Consider the following 19,514-nt stretch of genomic DNA (forward strand, 5'->3'; position numbering starts at 1 on the left):
GGCCATTCTGCAGAGAGAATTGTGAACGTTTCTGTTCGTGACTTTTTTAAAATTGTTTCTTATTGATGTGCCCCTGTGTAAATTGTGAGCGTGTGAATGGCATTGGCTGTAATGTTATTTTGAAAGGTATTTGCAAATGAATGGAGTGTTAATGGTGGTGGCTGGGATATAATCTACTCTGCTATGTTGTAGCGGAGTTGGATGCACGCTGGCATCTAGGCAAGGCAAACGCATTTATATCTGCTCTGTATCCCTTGCCTTATCCTGACTGTTTTGGAAGGGTCACCAGAGCACGGGACAGACAGGCCGTGTTTCCGGGTTTCAGTGATGCAGTGGATGCTAAGATCTATTGTCTTTAATGCTGTGTTCTGATGTGCGTCCGTGTTACCATTTTGGATCGTGTTACACTTTGCGCAAATCGTTAGTATTTATGTCACTCACTGTTGTCTTTTGTTTAGTTTCCCTGCAAGCTTTGGGAAAAGGCTCTTTTAAGTGAAAATCGGGGAGTCCATCGTTAAATATGACAGATTTTTATTAAATCACAAACAGTGCAGGTTTGAGTCCGAAGCCAGGTTGCGTTATGATATGTGTAGGAAGGAACTGCTTATGCCGGTTTAAACCGAAGATAGACACAAAAATCTGGAGTTAAAAACTCAGCGGGTCAGACAGCATCTCTGGAGATGAGGAACAGGCGACGTTTCGTGTTTGAAGAAAGGTCTCGACCCGAAACGTCACCCATTCCTCCTCTCCAGAGATTCTGTCTGACCCGCCGAGTTACTCCAGCATTTTGTGTCTATCTTTGCTGCCGACAAGATCCCCACACAGTTATTTCAGTATTCGCCCTGACGTCTCAGCTTAATTGAATCTCGTTTTTTTTTTTAACAGGTTGTAGATGGAGAGATGCGACAGGTGTTACCTTGACTGGTGTTACTTGCATTTGGAGGGTCGTCCGGGGAAGATGGAGCAAAGTGGAGTCTTACCCGCCCAGCTTCCAGTTGTTTAGTTGGCAGTAGAAGCTGTGACTTGCTGCAACAGTGCCCTGATACTTCACCCACCCTGTAAAAGAATAAAACGCAGAGCCAAAAATATATCTGAAGTTTGTAGCGGAAACTGACAAGTGAAATTGAACTCCAATTGAACCGAGAGCCTCGGATCTTTCACGTTATTGATCTTGGGGCTAACTGCTTATAAGACAATCTTAACATCAGAAGGTTGTATTCTTTTCCCCGTTCAGGTCACCTGAGTTAGATTGGCGGGCAAAGCATTTTTTTTTGTTTCCTCTCGCAATCTGCGCCTTTTAAAAGAGCAGCGCTGGCGGAGTCTGATGGTTTTGGAAGATAAGCGGGACAAAAGCATGTCTTTCACGCAGATGGTGATCGAGGAGGACTCCATGAGGAACGGCAGGGGGTTGTCGGATCAGTGGGCCGATTCAGTGGTGGTTCGACCTCGGACCACCGAGCGGCACATCACGGTGCACAGGAGACTTGTGCTCGGGTTTGCCATTTCCATCCTGGGTCTGATCATTGTCACCATCATAGCGGTGCTTCTGAGTGTCAAGTTTGAGGAGTGTGGCAATGAAAGTAGCGCCAGAGTAGGGAACACCACGGCGTATAACGGGAGAGAGAGCTCCAGCAACCCCAATCGCAGCAAGACCGCCGGGCAGCCGTGGGCTCAGCTGAGATTGCCCGCCTCTGTCAAACCCTCCCATTACGATCTGAACATAACTGTTTTCATGGACAACTTTACTTTCTCTGGAGTTGTCAGCATTCAGATTGACTGCGTGAAGTCCACTCGGTACATCGTGCTGCATGCGGACAAGCTGAGGATTAAAGGGGTAGAGGTGACTGTTGAAAACAGATCTGCCCCTCTCGGGCTCAGAAGATATTTCTTATATCCGCAAAATCAAATGTTGGTGATTATTCTGACTCACGACCTCAAGGCACACCAGCGCTATACCGTGACACTAAACTACGGCGCTCTCATTGCAGACGAACTGCTCGGCTTCTTCCGGAGCTCGTATGTAACAGCCGGGGAGAGGAGGTATGTCACTAAAAGTTAAACTGTTAACTATGACCGTGGCCTATTGGCAATCAGTAAGCTTGGGGAAAATAGGGATCAAAATGTAGACCAATTAACTTGTGGCCTGTCTTGCTGGTTTTTATGATGGTGATCCAGAAAGCCAGGTGAAACATTGTTTAGTGGTGTAGATTGTAGAATATAGTTTGCACAATTATTGTTGGCTTGGTTTGTGTGTGTATATATAGATATAGATATAGAGCCATAATGTTTTATTATGTAAGAGTGTTTTATTGTCATATGTCCCAAACAGAACAATGAAATTCTTACTTCCAGCAGCACCACCACTGAATATGTAAACATAGTACTCTGTTAACAATATAATAAATGCAAAAAAAGTTAACTGTATGTGTGTGTGTGTAGGTGTGTGTGCGCGCGTCTGTCTGTCTGTCTGTCTATGTCTATATCTATCTATCTATCTATCTATCTATCTATCTATCTATCTATCTATCTATCTATCTATCTATCTATCTATCTATCAATATATATTTGTATGTATGTAAGATAGACACAAAACGCTGGAGTAACTCAGCAGGACAGGCAGTATCTGGAGAAAAGGAATGGGTGATGTTTCGGGTCGAGACCCTTCTTCAGAAGTATGTATGTATGTGGTTTGGGACATATGATGATAAAACACTCTTGACTCGTGACTTAAAATGGCACAAAGTGCTGGTGTAACTTAAAATGTAGTAACGAAGAACTGCAGATTCTGGTTTATACCAAAGATAGACACAAAGTGCTGGAGTAACTCAGTGGGTCAGGCAGCATCTCTGGAGAAAAGGAACAGGCCACGTTACAGACCAGACCCCATCTGATTAAGTGCCACCTATTCCTTTCCTCCAGAGATTCTGCCTGACCCTTTGAGTTACTCCAGCATTTTGTAGCTAACATCAATATAAACCAGCATCTACAGTTCCTTTGTACACGTATAGATTTATTTATCACCCTAAATAGCACAGAGTAACATTTTAAATTGCAATTTAAAAAAAAAGTTATTTGAATTTTGAATTTCAATAGAAAATGTTATATAGTAAGATGCAACCCTGAACATATCAGGGCACAGTGCGGAAAACCTCCCAACATCAGTGCTGCATTGGTGTTAAACAAAGTATGTCATGATGTGGACAAATTGATGGAGATTAATTGCTGTTAGTTAACAGTTCCATTATCATTGCACCGCAACCACAAGGTTACCAGGTGAGTGGAAGGAAGTCTATATGGTTGGTTTTATGCCTGGTCAGGTTGCACTGATGTTTAGCTAGCTACGACAGAACCAGGTCTGAAGCAAGGTTCTGGTCCGAAACGTCACCTATTCCTTTTCTCCAGAGATGCTGCCTGACCCCCGCTGAGTTGCTTCAGCATTTTGTGTCTATCTTCTGCTGCTAACACAGTTGCTTACATAATGGGAAAACTAAACTTCACAGAGCTACATTACTCCGACAAGTATCCTGGCAATGTCTTTGAAAACGGAAACTAATGAGGTGGATCATTGAGTCTTTCAGGCGTCAGAAAATAAATCGCAATATATTTTATACATAAACAAGTTTTACAAGTGGTGCAGCAGTAGAGTTGCTGCCTGACAGTGCCAGAGACCTGGGTTCGTTCATTAATTGGCTTTGATAAAGAAGTTGTAGATTGTCCCTCGAGTGTAGGATTCTCTAGCATGTAGAATAGTGTTAGTGTACGGGGAATTGCGGGTCGGCACAGACTCGTTGGGCCGAAGGGCCTGTTACCTTGCTGTATCTCTGAACTAAACTAAAACTCGTCTGAAGAAGGGTTTGCCTATTTCCTTTGCTCCATAGATGCTGCCTCACCCGCTGAGTTTCTCCAGCATTTTTGTCTACCTTTGATTTTCCAGCACCTGCAGTTCCTTCTTAAACTAAAATGTGTGCATGTGCTCATGATGGAGGGGAACGCTGCATTTCCACCTGATTCTGATTTCTGGAAATAATCTGCAGTGCTGCATTATTCTGCACATTTTGCTTTACTGTCAGCATTGCATTGATACAAAATAACTACAATCATTGTACCGTCCGGGTCCAAGCAGCTGATATTGAGTTAGAATGAATTTTTCAGAGGTGGTCAGCATAGAAAAAAAATGTTAATTTCAGGGAATCAAAATGCACAGATCATCACAGTGGTGCAGCAGGTAAAGCTGCTGCCTCACAGTGCCAGGGGTCCGGGTTAGAATAATATAGAATAGTTATTCTGCAGGTGTATATTTTTGGACAGCATGATTAGCTACCTGTTTCAGCTAATTTCACATAACACCATTTTATCTTAAGGGAAAGAAGAAAATTGATGGAAGTTATATATTTGGAGGTGCTAATTTCTTTCAGAAGGATTATCCTGAGTTTGATTTCCGCTCAGACTGATGCGGAGAATCTCACTGCTCTGCTTGTAGACAGGTTTTAAGTCGAAATAAGCTTTGATTGTCTCAAACCTAACAGATATGGATACATGCAGTAACATTGTCCAGAGTTCAAAGCTAATAAGTTTTTTAAGTTTTGTGTTTTAACTCCTCTTGTGATATACTAAAGCATTCAGTTAGTTTGAAAAAGAAGTGATGAATGGGTGGAAAATTGCTTTGACAATGATGCTAAAACACAGAAGATGCACAGATGCACACTTATTAAACAGGCTGATTATAGCATGATGAATCGATTTAGAGGTTTATTTTATTTTTGAAGGAGAATAGACTCAAGGGAACTTTAATTACAGTGCCCTCCATAATGTTTGGGACAAAGACCCATCATTTAGTTATTTGCCTCTGTACTCCACAATTTGAGATTTGTAATAGAAAAAAATACATGTGGTTAAAGTGCACATTGTCAGATTTTAATAAAGGCCATTTTTATACATTTTGATTTCACCATGTAGAAATTACAGCAGTGTTTATACATAGTCCCCTCCATTTCAGGGCACCATAATGTTTGGGACACATGACTTCACAGGTCTTTGTAATTGCTCAGGTGTGTTTAATTGTCTCCTTAATGCAGGTATAAGAGAGCTTTCAGTACCCAGTCTTTCCTTCAGTCTTTCCATCACCTTTGGAAACGTTTATTGCTGATAATCAACATGAGGACCAATGAAAGTCAAAGAAGCTATTATATGACTGAGAACCAAGAATAAAATTGTTAGATACATCAGCCAAGCCTTAGGCTTACCAAAATCAACTGTTTGGAACATCATTAAGAAGAAAGAGAGCACTGGTGAGCTTACTAATCGCAAAGGGACTGGCAGGCTAAGGAAGACCCCCACAGCTGATGACAGAAAAATTCTCTCTACAATAAAGAAAAATCCCCAAACACCTGTCCGACAAATCAGAAACACTCTTCAGTAGTCAGGTGTGGATTTGTCAATGACCACTGTCCGCAGAAGACTTCATGAACAGAAATACAGAGGCTACACTGCAAGTTGCAAACCACTGGTTAGCCACAAAAATAGGATGGCCAGGTTACAGTTTGCCAAGTAGTACCTGTACTTAAAAGAGCAACCACAGTTCTGGAAAAGGGTTTTGTGGACAGATGAGATGAAGATTAACTTATATCAGAGTGATAGCAAGAGCAAAGTATGGAGGAAAGAAGGAACTGCCCAAGATCCAAAGCATACCACCTCATCTGTGAAACATGGTGGTGGGGGTCTTACGGCCTGGGCTGAAGGTACTGGCTCACTTATCTTCATTGATGATACAACTGCTGATGGTAGTAGCATAATGAATTTTGAAGTGTATAGACACATCCTATCTGCTCAAGTTCAAACAAATACCTCAAAACCCATTGGCCGGTGGTTCATTCTACAGCAAGACGATGATCCCAAACATACTGCTAAAGCACCAAAGGATTTTTTCAAAGCTAACAAATGGTCAAGTGGCCAAGTCAATCACCTGATCTGAACCCAATTGAGCATGCCTTTTATATGCTGAAGAGAAAATTGAAGGGGACTAGCCCCCGAAACATGCATAAGCTAAAGATGGCTGTAATACAGGCCTGGCAGAGCATCACCAGAGAAGACACCCAGCAACTGGTGATGCCCATGAATTGTAGACTTCAAGCAGTCATTGCATGCAAAGGATATGCAACAAAATACTAAACATGACTACTTTCATTTACATGACACATGCTGTGTCCCAAACATTATGGTGCCCTGAAATGGGGGAGCTATGTACAAACACTGCTGTAATTTCTACATCGTGAAACCAAAATGTATAAAAATGGCCTTTATTAAAATCTGACAATGTGCACTTTAACCACATGTGATTTTTTTTCTATTACAAATCTCAAATTGTGGAGTACAGAGCCAAATAAATAAATGATGGACTTTGTCCCAAACATTATGGAGGGCACTGTAACAGCTAATAATTATCCATTTAATCGGGGTAGATGTGGTATAATTGAATATGAAAAGATTCTATTCTCCATTCATCAAATTCCAAGTTTCAATCTGGAAACCCATAATTTATCCAAAGAAGTCCCATTTCTTTTGAAAAAATGTTTAAAAATTCCTCTGTGTTTGTGCCAAAATTTGTCTCTCGTGCAATATCTTGGGCTTTCAGAAAGCTTTTGATAAGATGTCGCACGTAAGGCTGCTAAATGAGGTGGGAGCCCATGGTATTAGAGGCAAGGTACTAGCTGAAGAAGGGTCTCGACCCAAAATGTCACCCATCCTCTTCTTCTCCAGAGATGATGCCTGGCCTTCTGAGTTACTCCTGCACTTTGTGTCTATCTGCAGCATGGATAGAAGATTGGCTGACTGGCAGAAGAGAAAGAGAATGAATAAAGGGGTCTTTTCTGGTCTGTTGCCGGTGTCTAGTGATAGCAAGGGTCGGTGTTGGGTCCGCTACTTTTCACGTTATATGTTAATGATCTGGATGATGGAATTGATGATTTTGTGGCCAGGTTTGTGGATGTTACGGAGGGCAGGTAGCGTTGATGATGCAGAGAATCTTCAGAGGGACTCGGACAGGTTGGGAGAGTGTGCAGAGAAGTGGTAAATGAATACAGCGTAGCAAAGTGTATGGTCAGGCACTCTGATAGAAGGGATAAAAGCATAGCACACTTTTAAAATTGGGAGAGGATTCAGAAATGGCTTAGTAAAAATTATCCCCAGTGTGTAGGATAGCGTTCATGTTCGGGGATCGCTGGTCGGTGCAGACTCGGTGGGCCGAAGGGCTTGTTTCCGCACTGTATCTCTAAACTAAAGGTGCATTTGGGTCGGGACGATTCTTCAGACTCAAGACGGATTCCAACTTGAAATGTCACCTATCCACGGTCTTTTATTCATTTTTAGTTTTAGTTAACAGTTTTAGTTAACAACTTAGAAATGTGCTGGTTTAGTGAAGACAAAACACCTTGGATTTGTGGCATATTTCCAAATTTGTGTTAAGAGAAGTAAATGAAATGAGCAATGAATATTCTTCTGCATACTCTGATACTCATGCTCATTAATAACATGTTAATTAGATAGTTTGGTAGTTTCTGTGGATTTCTGACATGCATAAAATCTCACTGGACAATGTGTTGATTGCAAAATTGAGTTTGGATACCTATATGAGAAAGATTATGTTATAAAGGTATTTTTAAATTAAAATGCCTATTATACATTTGAGGGTGCCATGAAAGAGCTTCATAGTCTATCAATTAGACACAGGAAACTGCAGATGCTGGTTTACAAAAAAAAGACACAGAGTGCTGAAGTAACTCAGCGTGTCAGACAGCATCTTTGGAGGACATGGATAGGTGAAGTTTCGGGCCGGGACCTTTCTTCAGATATGGTAGATGGAAGAAGGAAGTATGGAAGATAGCGGGAAGAGAGGTGAGGGTGGGATAAAGCCAGACAAGTGATAGGTGGTTACAGGTGAGAGGGAGGGCTCTGATTTGCAGATGGTTGGATGAAGGCCATAACTGAAAAAGCAAAAAGGTGGTGAGATAAGGAGAGGGGAGGCATGAATTCAGGGCTCTCGCTTAACTTTTTCCCCCCGTTGCCAGCCGGGCAACCTTGGCAGCTTTTTAGGTTGCCAAATGACAGTTTAGGTGGTCATTTAAGATGGCTTGCATGTCATGTGCGATAATGTGCTCGGACGAAGCGCGTAGTTACCAGTCGGAATTATACTCAATGAAGCATTCACATATTATTTCTGCTTCAAATAAAGTCACAAACTAAATATATTCACCAATCAAGACATGATATATCCCACAATGACATGCAGCAAAATTATAAGACAGTATCTCAACTCTTTTTACTCATTGCAATTAATGCAATTTCTATTAGTCCTTTACACTTCCAAACAAAAATGTGGTTGGATTATTCAACGTATGATCAACCTGTGTCAATAAATCCTGGACTATGGTAACATATATGCATAGGTATAGTTGCGAATGTTGCTCATTAAATAAATACAGTACTGATACTCCATATTAAGAGTGTTGATTTGCCGTTAAAATGAATTCTGTAATAACGTGTTAATGGCAGCAGTGACAATCGAACACTGCGGTTTTAATGTTTCACGTGTTCACAATTTAATTAATCCATCTTTATGGATTAAAACAAATAATGGGAATTAAAACACATTTGATTGCATTCCGTTATCAAACATAGTCAATGTTCGCTCTGAAGACATTTCCAAGACAATAGGGTCAGGGAGGGGGGTGTGCATGAATCAGTGCTGGGTGGATAGATGGCGGGGGGGAGGGAGGTTAGAAGGCAGTCGGTGCAGAATGGATGGATTGAGGCAGGTGAATTAGTACGTGTTGGTTGGAGTAGGTAAAAATGTGAGGGGAGAGCACGTGGATGTCAGTGGTGTTGAATAGGGGGGGGGGTCAGTACGGGATGGATGGGGGTAGACAAAAGTGCTGGAGAAACTCAGCGGGTGAGGCAGCATCTATGGAGAAAAGGAAATAGGCAATGTTTCGGGTCGAGACCCTTCTTCAGACTGTTCCCCCCGTTCTTGAATGGGAGGATCAGTACAGGATGGATGGGGGGGGGGAGGTCAGCGCAGGATGAATGGGGGGGGGGGGGGGGGCTCAGTACAGTGTGGATCGGAGGGTTTGTGCAGGATGAATGGGGGATCACTACAGGATGAATGAGGGGAAGGTGCAGGGTAAATGGAGGGTGGGTCAGTACAGGATGAATGCGTGGATTAGTACAGGATGGATGGGGGATCGAGCGGTGCAGCTCAAAGATCCTATAGCTATAGTATCTTTGGTGCAGCTGCTTCAGAAGGGTCGGAGCGAATGACGGGCCCCGAACAGCGGCAGCAGCGGCCGCGACAGCGGCTCCATCACCTCCTCCTCCCGCACCCCGCCCTGATAAGGGCAGCTGCTTGCCGCACGCCGAGGCCTCCCCCTCCCTCCCTTTTGTATTGAAAGCGCCGTTAGCGAGTTTGCAAGCAGCGGCAGCTATCAGGGCGGGAGGGAGGAGGAGTCACAAAAAGTGGAGTCACTCAGCGGGACAGGCAACATCACTGGAGAGAAGGAATGGGTGACGTTTCAGGTCGAGACCCTTCTTCATACAGCTTTTTGTGTCTATCTTAGGTTAGATGAGATGCTTGTGTTTCACCCCCCTTCTGCAATCAGTCTGAAGAAGGATCCTGACCTAAAATGTCGCCTATCCATGTTCTCCAGAGATGCTTCTGGAACTGCTGAATTACTCTGGCACTTTGTGACTAGTCTGCCAAGTGCTTTTTTTATAGCGTAATCACTGTAATGCAGGTGAAGTGGCAGCCAGTTTTGCACACTGCTAGCTCTCACAAACAGCAATGTGATAATGACCAGATAATGTGTTTAGTGGTGCTGATTGAGGGATAAGTATTGGGCCAAATTGTTTCTTTGCTCTTTGGAGAGCGAAGAGGAATATTTTCAATTCCTGTGAGATTACCACAGTTGGAACACAGACCCAGACACAACAGCTGAACATTATGTTTCATATCTACCTATGTTAGACATCACTAAAAGGTCAAATACTTTATTATTCACTCTTAGATACAGAGCTGAAAACTAAATCCCCCAAGTTATGTATTGAAAATAAAGTAGACTTTAGGCTTTAGAGACACAGTGCAGAAACAGGCCCTTAGGCCCACCGAGTCCACCTTGACCAGCGATCATCCCCTACACTAACTTGATCTTACACACTAGGGACAACTTACATTTTTCTTTTACCAAAGCCAATTGCGTGAGAGAAAACCTCCAAGCTTTTACTGTGATACGTGACAATAAACTAAACTAACTGTAAACCTGTACATCTTTGGAGTGTGGGAGGAAAACCAGAGCACCCGGAGAAAATCCACATTTGTCACAGGGGGAACGTACAAACTCTACAGACAGCACCTACCATCAGGATCGAACCTGGGTTTCTGTCTTCTTCTTCTTCTTCTTTGGAGTTTTACGGCAGCCGGCATCCGCAATGTTGCATTGCTGCCACCTTCTGGCTTCATTCCACAGTACTCATGTCTTTATATTAAATCCTTTTTATAAGCCCAGAGGCCCTCAAGAAATCAAACAACAACTTTATTCCTTTTCCTCCACACTCTAGAATGTTCTTTACTGATATTTCTGTCAATCCAATTTTCCTCATTTCAATGATCATAAATCCTCTTTCTGTCTCATATCTCCTACATGCAACTAGGGCATGCTGAACTGTTTCTGGTTGATGGCATTCCTCACACAGCCCAGTAGGGTGTTTTCCCAATATTTTTAATGTGCTGTTCAGGTGAGTGTGTCCTATCCTCAATCTTGTTAATACTACCTGTTCCCCCCTCTTCTTGCTGTAATACCCACTCTGTTTTGTAGCGAATAGAGGTGTCTCCCCTTTGTCTCCTGTTCACAGTATTGTTGCCATTCCTGATTTATTTTCTTCCACACAATGTGTTTTCCTTCAGATTTGGATAGTTGTAAGTTTACCTCTATGTTTCTTTTTTTTACAGCCTCCTTTGCTAATTTATCCACCTTTTCATTCCCTAGAACACCAATGTGTGCTGGGACCCACAACAAAGTCACGTCACTGCCCCTCCTTGTCATTTGGCTTAATAGTAGCAGGATTTCATAAACTAAGTCAGGCCGCCTATGGGATGCACCAGACCCAATACTCTGGATTGCAGATAATGAGTCGCTACATATTAATACTTTGCATGGTTGCACCTGTTCCATCCACCGAACTGCCATAAAAATAGCGTACAGTTCCACTGTATATACTGTCAAATAGTTGTTTGTTCTTTTGTAAAGCTCAACATTCATCGCCTGGACTACCACAGCCGCCCCTGTTGTCTCAGCTACTGGATCCTTTGATCCATCTGTGAAAATTAAGAGGTGTTCCCTGTATCTATATGGCTATGATATTCTGTCTTTAGGCCTGAATTTTTGTTCCTCCTTTTTGCCTCCCATATCTCCAGATCAACTTTTGGGATGTTCAGTAACCATATTGGCACAGATGGCCACAATACTGCAGGGCAGAACTCTTTGTCCTCTACTCCCATGTCCCTTGCCACAACTCCTCCAACCCAGCCGAAGCTTCCAGACTGAGCCAGCCCTCTCTCCCAGCACTCCTGTACTACCTGTTTTCTGGGTTTCTGTCTCTGTAAGGCAGCAACTCCACCACTGTGCTGCCCAAATAAATCAATCAATCAATCAATCAATCAATCAATCAATCAATCAATCAATCAATCAATCAAAGACTTTATTGTCATTCAAAAATACACCAACAAATGCAAATCTGAATGAAATTTTGTTGCATCTGGCTCACCGTGCAACATAAAATAACAAAAGGATAAAATAGATATAAAATCTCCCCACACTTATTTATTTAATTACTTACTTATTTACTGTTATTAGTGACCCCTTTTTTTTTTTAGTACTTTTTGTTTTGTTTATCTTACCATATTTGTGTGGATGTGTATGTATGTGAGTGTTGTTTGTCCCCGTTTGGTTCCGACCTGATTCGGGTGGGTTGAAGATGGGTAAGGGTAAGGGCTTTGAGGGTCGCTTACATACTGTTGCACAATTATGCCTTGACTGTCACTGTCTGTTATCATTGTATGTATGCAAATTGCTGTGAAATTCAAATAAAAAGATTTAAATCAAAATAGTTAAAAAGATAAAATAAATAAAAAGATAAAATATATAATAATAGTGGCGGCACACTATATGGAATTCAAGTCTGATGGCTCGGGGGAAGAAGCTGTTACAAAACCTGGCCTTTCTGCTCCTTATACTGCGATACCTTTTGCCCGAGGGCAGCAGAGTGAATAGTCCGTGATGGAGATGTGTGGGGTCTTATATAATGCTGTTGGCCTTGGACAAGCAACGTTTGCTCGCAATGTCCCGGATTGAAGGAAGAGAAGTCCCGATGACTTTTTTTTCAGCCATCCTCACCACTCTCTGCACGGACTTCCAGTCGGAGGCTTTGCAGTCCCCAAACCAGACAGAGATGCAGCTGGTCAAAATGCTCTCTATGGTGCCCCTGTAGAAAGTGGTGAGGACGGGATGGGGAAGGTGAGCTCTTCTCATCCGGCGCAGAAAGTGCAAACGCTGCTGCGCTCTCTTAACTAGTGATGCGATGTTTTGTGACCAGGTCAGACTGTTCGTGATCTGCACCCCCAGGAACTTAGTGCTACTGTAGTTGATTTAATATCATCAAGAGCATTGTGAAACCTATTGGCAATCAAACCCAGGAGGAAAAAACATTTAGAACCTATTTTATTTTAGTCGGTCATGATTACCAACTGCAAATAGGCAACTACTGATATCTGCATTGTTTTGTATTATCGCATTATTATGAATGAGTAGTTGTACTGGTCACAGTATGACTATATCTGAATATGAATTGGATATGAAATAAGTCTGATTCAACGGTTCAGAGGTTCCGTTATTATCACGAGTACCAAGGTCAGTGAGATTCTTTTTACGTACAGATCTGTAATGTTATTGCTGCAGATAAGTACAAACCCCAGTTGAGTAGATGATGCCTAGAAACAGTCCACTGAGTCTGAGTCAGTGAAGAAGGGTCTTGACCCGAAACATCACTCATTCCTTCTCTCCAGAGATGCTGCCTGTCCCACTGAGTTACTCCAGCATTTTGTGTCTATCTTCAGTTTAAACCAGCGTCTGCAGTTCCTTCCTGCACACTGAGTCTATATGCAGTAGTCGCCTAGTTTCGGTGCCATTTTACAGTCCCAGATGCAGCTGGACATAAAGGCCCGTTGCATCCGTCAGCTCCATCCTGGACGAGCTGTCGTCCTCCTTGCCCAGCCATCTCCAACCTTCATGTCCTGGGGGTGCCTCCTGCAACTGACCATGAGGGCGCAGAAGCTAAGACCCTCCCAGTTCTTCTTCCTGTCCCTTATTCACAAGTTCACAATTTATAGGAATAGAATTAGGCCATTCGGCCCATCGAGTCCACTCGGCCATTCAATCATGGCTGATCTCTACCTCCTAATTCTATTTTCCTGCCTTCTCCCCATAACCCTTGACACCCGTTCTAATCAAGAAACTATCTATCTCTGTCTTAAAAATATCCACCTACTTGGCCTCTACAGCCCTCGGTGACAAGTGAGTTCCATAGATTAACTACCCTGACTAAAAGAGCGCCATTTAATTTTGAGGCTGTGACCTCTGGTCCTAGACTCTCCCACCAGTGGAAATATTCTCTCCACACCCCCCACCAGACCTTTGTCCACTCCCTGGCCCCATTCTGACTCCCACCCTTGTCATGTTTTCACCATCCCCCTTGACCTCTTCCTTTCTGATACGGAACGGTCTGTCCTCAGCAGAGGCCTCACCTTCGTTCCTCTCCGCCCCCACCTCAACGAGTTCTGGGTCCACCATGACGTAGAGCTTTTCTTCCACCACCTCCGTGCCTTTTTCTATGGGAATGTCCTCATCACCCAGTGATGCCCCTTCTCCCGTCTCCACCGGACCCCCTCCTCTTGGACTCCCCAGAACGGCCTTCTACCCTCTTTAGACCTCTTTATTTCTAATTGCCGGCGTGACATCAACCATCTTAACTTCTCCACTCCCCTCATCTACTCCAATGTGACCCCGCTCTGATCGTACTGCCCTCCGCTCACTCTGCAGCAACCCTGACATTATAATCAAACCCACCGACAAGGGAGGTGCCGTGATAGTCTAGCGCGCTGACCTCTACTGGGCTGAGGCCAGGCGACAACTCTCAGACACCTTATCCTTGGGCCATGATCCCACAGATGAGCACCAGGCCTTAATCTCAAACCCCGTTACTGATGTCATCACTTCCAGCGCTCTGCCTTCCACAGCCTCCAACCTTATCGTTTCACAGACCGTTTTTACCTTCTCCCCAAAATCCACAAACACAACTGCCCTGGAAGACCCATTGTTTCAGCCTGCTCCTGTCCCACGGAAATGGTTTCCAGGTATCTCAACTCCATCTTATCCCCCTGGTCTAATCTCTCCTAACCTATGTCCGAAATACCTCACATGCCCTTCATCTCTTTAATGACTTCAGCTCTCCGAGCCCCCACTCCCTCATCTTTACTACGGACATTCAATCAGTCTGCATCTCCATCCTCCACCAGGAAGGCCTTAAAGCCCTCCGTTTCTTCCTCGACCGCAGAACAAGTTAATATCTTGCATACTTTCATTCATTTGTTCTTTATCTCTCCACATCACAGTCTATATCTCTCATTTCCCTTTCCCCTGACTAGTCTGAAGAAGGGTCTCCCATTCCTTCTCTCCAGAGATGCTGCCTTTATTCCAGTTTTTTTTTGTTTCTCTTTGGTTTAAACCAGCATCTGCAGTTCCTTCTTACACATCCACTCTATCTATTCCTTTTTATTATTGTTTAAGCCCAGACAAGTCCCCACCACTCCCCCCCACCTCGCCTCTGCTTCCTAGTCTTCAGGGCGAGCAGGGGCCGGGCTCGGTGGCTTCCCAGATCCGTGGCGGGCAAGCCGGGCCTGCTGTCTGGGTATAGCAGCGACTCACCGGGAACTTCCACCCCACGCGGCTCGCTGGGATTCTTGTGTTGTCATCACAAAAGGTTAAAGGAAACGCATTAAAAAAGGCATGAATTTCCATGTATCCAAAAGACCTTGTGTTACATGATTGAACTGGACTATTAATGAAGTTGTCTGTAATAGCACCATAGTATGGGAGTGATGGATTCCACTGGTCACCTAAAGATTATGTCTGTAAATTATTCACAATTTTTTTTACTAGATCTATGTGTCAAAACTACTTGAAATTTATGGTACAAAGGAATTGGTACGGGGTTCCATTAATATGTTCATGGGGCAGTACAAGTATAAATGTATAAAAATAGGAAGTAAATTAATTATTTGGTGTCATTGAGAGTAAAGCAAAAATAAAGGAACGTGAGACACATCCTAGATTTCCCAAACTGGATTCCCAATTTGAGAAAACTGAATATACATTATTATCTCTAAGCCTACTTTTTAAAAGATTTTTCTAATCAACTCTCTGATTTCCGTTAGATTAGTTTAACAAATAGAATAAAAATGAATTAAGGTGTCCACTTATTAAGTTTTAGTACTGATTGTGTGGACATAGATTTTGATTTCCACCCTTGCTGATTTCCATCATTACTGGTGATCATTACAGATGGTGTAATTGAACCATGTGCTTGTGGTTCAATGGAGTGGGTACACATGTTCCAACAATGTGTTCATAGAGTCAGTACAGTGGTGTGAAGTAGTGGCCGCATTTTGCTGGGATCTCTAGGTATATCTCTTGGACCCTTGGATCCTTTGGCATAACCCTAGGACCCTTGGATCTCTTGGCATGAGCCTTGGATCTCATGGCATGACCCTTTACTCCTTGAGTGTCTTGGCACAACCTTATTGCCTTGTTTATGCATGTTAATACCGTTCCGATTGAACTTCTGTTGAAGGTTTGGCATTGAAATTGAAACACAATTAATTTCCCAGCAATTATAATTGCCCAGCTTAATTTTCAAAGTGTTTTCCTTCTCCTTCATCTTACAGTATTATGACTGTTATCAGACAATGCTCAAGGGAGGTAATTTTCAACTCATAGCTGGAGCATAGAACTGGCCAAGTTAAATCAATTAATAATATGGATTCCCTATTCATTGTGCCGTTTTTACATAGGCAACCAAAATGCTGGTGGTGAATAGTAAATGTAGCCAGGTAGAGCTGCTGCCTTACAGTGCCAGAGGCTTGGGTTTGATCCTGGCCTCAAGTGTTGTCTGTGTGGAATGTGTACCTTCTGCTTGTGATCACCTGCGTTTCCTGTGACTGCTCCGGTTTCCCCCTCCATCACAAAGACATGCCAGTTCATAGGTTTTATCAACCTCTGTAAATTTCCCTCAGTGAGTATGGATGCAAAAGTGGGTAATATAGAACTATAGCACACAACAAAAGCTTTTCACTGTTACTCAGTACAGGTGACATTAAACAAACAATAGATTAACCGGTAGGAGAATCAATGGTCAGCATGGCCTTGGTGGACCGAAGGGCCTGTTTCCACACTGTGTTTTTCTTTCAATCAATCTAAGTGGCTAACATGTTATTGGAGTACAATGAAGGGACTGTACTTCAGTGGCATGTTGAAGGGATTTGCCTCAAAAATCTAATGCAGTCTAAAATCCTATTGAAGAAAATAAATATAAAATAATGTTATTTGGTAAATGTACAAGATAATTCTACTCATGTTTCTACTTGATAGAGGCAAAACATTGTTGCAGGTTTTGAAATCTGCCGGATTAGTTCGATCTCGTGAATCCCCTGCTAATGTAATTTATGGTAGCTGTTAGATGACAGATGACCAAGATTGGCAATTGGACGTTAGTTGTGCATCTGTTAAAAGAATTATGGATGAGATGCTTTTTTCTTGGCTTGAAAATGGACCCTTGCACTGAGCAACAAATACTGCAAGAATTTGATACTGCTATATTTTGTAATACAATCTATGTTAAATAGGATTATTACAAATTTGGGACAGTCCTATTAGTTTTGAGATAAAATGAAAAATAAACTCAAATTGTAATGAGACATGTAAGAATTGAATACTACAGTATATAGTGAATATTATGAATGAATACTATATAAGTGCAATATAAACATTATTGAGAATGGATACCAAGAAAATTGCATGGTGGCATAGCAGTGGAGCTACTGCCTTACAGCGCTAGAGACCCGGGTTCGATCCTGACTACGGGTGCTGTCTGTACGGAGTTTGTACGTTCTCCCCGTGACCTGTGTGGGTTTTCTCCGAGATCTTCAGTTGCCCCTCGGGTAAGGTTTGTAGGTTAATTGGCTTAGTATAAATGTAAATTGTCTCTAGTGTGTGTAGCATAGTGTAAATGTACAGAGATTGCTGGTCGGTTCAGACACGGTGGGCCAAAGAGCCTGTTTCCATGCTGTATCTAAACTAAACTAACATTTCTAAATTTGATAATTGGGGAAATCCCCCCCCCCCCTGCAAAAATATAGTTGTTCCATGCGTTGCGAATTAAGTGACAGATGACGAAGAGTACATTTAAATAATGTCACAGAGTAGTTAATTATGTGAATTATTATAACATTTAATTTTAACATGAACAGTTACAATAAGAGCCTGTCAGTATTACTAGAATTTACTGTTAAAAACATATGTAATTGGTCTCCTAGCACCGTGTGGATTGTGTTCAAAGCACTGTTGTATTGCAGAAACCAGGCAGATGGAATGTACATTGTGGTTGGATGTGTGGTTCCAACATCGATCTACAGATGTATTCTCCCAGCTTGAAAGCTGTAGTTTTAATTGATTCAATGTGTTGGAAGATGCTGCTTTAAACCCAAGAGAGACACAAGCTGGAGTAACTCAGTGGGCCAGGCAGCATCTCTGGAGAAAAGGAATAGGTGATGTTTTGGGTCGAGACCCTTCTTCAGACTGAGCCAGTGGAAAGGGAAACAAGATATATAGATTGTGATATAGAGAGATACAGAACAAATGAATGAAAGATATGCAAAAAGCAACAATGATCAAGGAAAGGTGGAGCCCACAATGGTCCATTGTTGGCTCTGGGGGAGGTGGTAACGAGTTATACAGACAGTGAAACTCACCAGTACGTCAGTGAAACTAGTACGATGACTAGGGTGGGGGAGGGATGGGGTGAAAAGGGATGCAAGGGTTACTTGAAGATTCAGTTTAGTTGGAACCTTATTCTCCAAGTGCTTCGCCTTTTGACGGCCTCCAGTGTTACTACATCCTTTTTTAATGCAATGGTACCAAATCTATGTGCTATACTCCAGCTGTGGCCTCACCCACATCTGGTATATCATGTACAAAATTACTCCATTTGTAAACTGTAATCCCTTTGCAGTAAAGGACAATATGCCATGTGAGTTCTTAACTTCATGTGCGAATAATAACCTAGCTCTGAACATAAGCAAGACAAAAGATTTGGTTGTTGACCGAAGGAAGTGGGGTTTGGGGGAGGGTGAACATAATCTGTCCTCATCAGTAGAGCTGCTGTAGAGATGGTCAATAGCTTCAAGGTTCTTGGCATCCATATAACCAGCAGGCCAACCCGGTTCCTTCACACTGATGCGGTGATCAAGAATGTGCATCAATGTATTGGCATACTTAGGAGTCTGTGAAGATTTGGCATGTCCATGGGGATTCTCTCGACTTTTAGAGATGGCCCGTAGAAAGTATTCTGACGGCATGCAGCTGATCTTACAATGGTAATTGTTTAAGAAAGAACTGCAGATGCTGGAAAAAATCGAAGGTAGTCAAAAATGCTGGAGAATCTTGAGACTCTTCCCGACACGTCGCCTATTCCTTCGCTCCATAGATGCTGCCTCACCCGCTGAGTTTTTCCAGCATTTTTGTCTGCCTACAATGGTAACTGCTCTGCTCTTGACACCTGTGTAGTGTGGTGAACACAGCCCAGTCCATCACAAGCTCATCACTTCCTTCCATCCATCCAGTCCATGTTTGCTGTGTATGCAGCAGAAAGGCTGGAACTATCTCCAAGGATGGCCACACTGCCACTCTGGCCATTCATTTTGCTCTCTTCTACCCCCTGGGAGAAGATCGCAGAGCTTGAAAGCCCAGACACCCAGATGCCCAGACTTAAGAATAGTTTCTTCCCCACTGATAAACTAACCCCAGAATCAATCACCTCTTTCACACTCCCATCACAGAGGTGTGGCATGTACTCTTACTCTTAATTCTACCTCATTCCGATATTCAGTATTTGTTTTTGCATTACTTCACATTGCACTCCAATCTTGCGCCATTCTGATGTTTTGCACTCTTCATTGCATCTATTGTTGTATTTATCATTACTGTATGTATAGCTTATAGTTTCATGCAAACTGTAAGATGTTCATTGCATCCAGGTGTAAATGACAATAAGTCTGAGTCTGAGTCACCTCCCTGCTAACAATGAATGAATCATGCATAAAAACATCTCAATATCTCTGAATATGAAAGAACTGCAGA

The 19,514-nt window shown here is 42.7% G+C and overlaps 1 protein-coding gene across 1 annotated transcript in view; it reads left to right on the top strand.

Annotated features, from left to right (window-relative positions):
* Nucleotides 1–1,293: 1,293 nt before the first annotated feature.
* trhde (thyrotropin releasing hormone degrading enzyme) overlaps nucleotides 1,294–19,514 on the top strand; it is a 98,229-nt gene continuing 80,008 nt past the window's right edge. The window contains exon 1 of the mRNA XM_033038184.1: nucleotides 1,294–2,040. Coding sequence (XP_032894075.1) covers nucleotides 1,325–2,040 — 716 coding nt within the window. The 5' untranslated portion in view covers nucleotides 1,294–1,324. The remainder of the gene's footprint in view (nucleotides 2,041–19,514) is intronic.

Source organism: Amblyraja radiata, chromosome 19 (genome assembly GCF_010909765.2).
Source record: "Amblyraja radiata isolate CabotCenter1 chromosome 19, sAmbRad1.1.pri, whole genome shotgun sequence".
Classification (NCBI taxonomy): Eukaryota; Metazoa; Chordata; class Chondrichthyes; order Rajiformes; family Rajidae; genus Amblyraja; species Amblyraja radiata.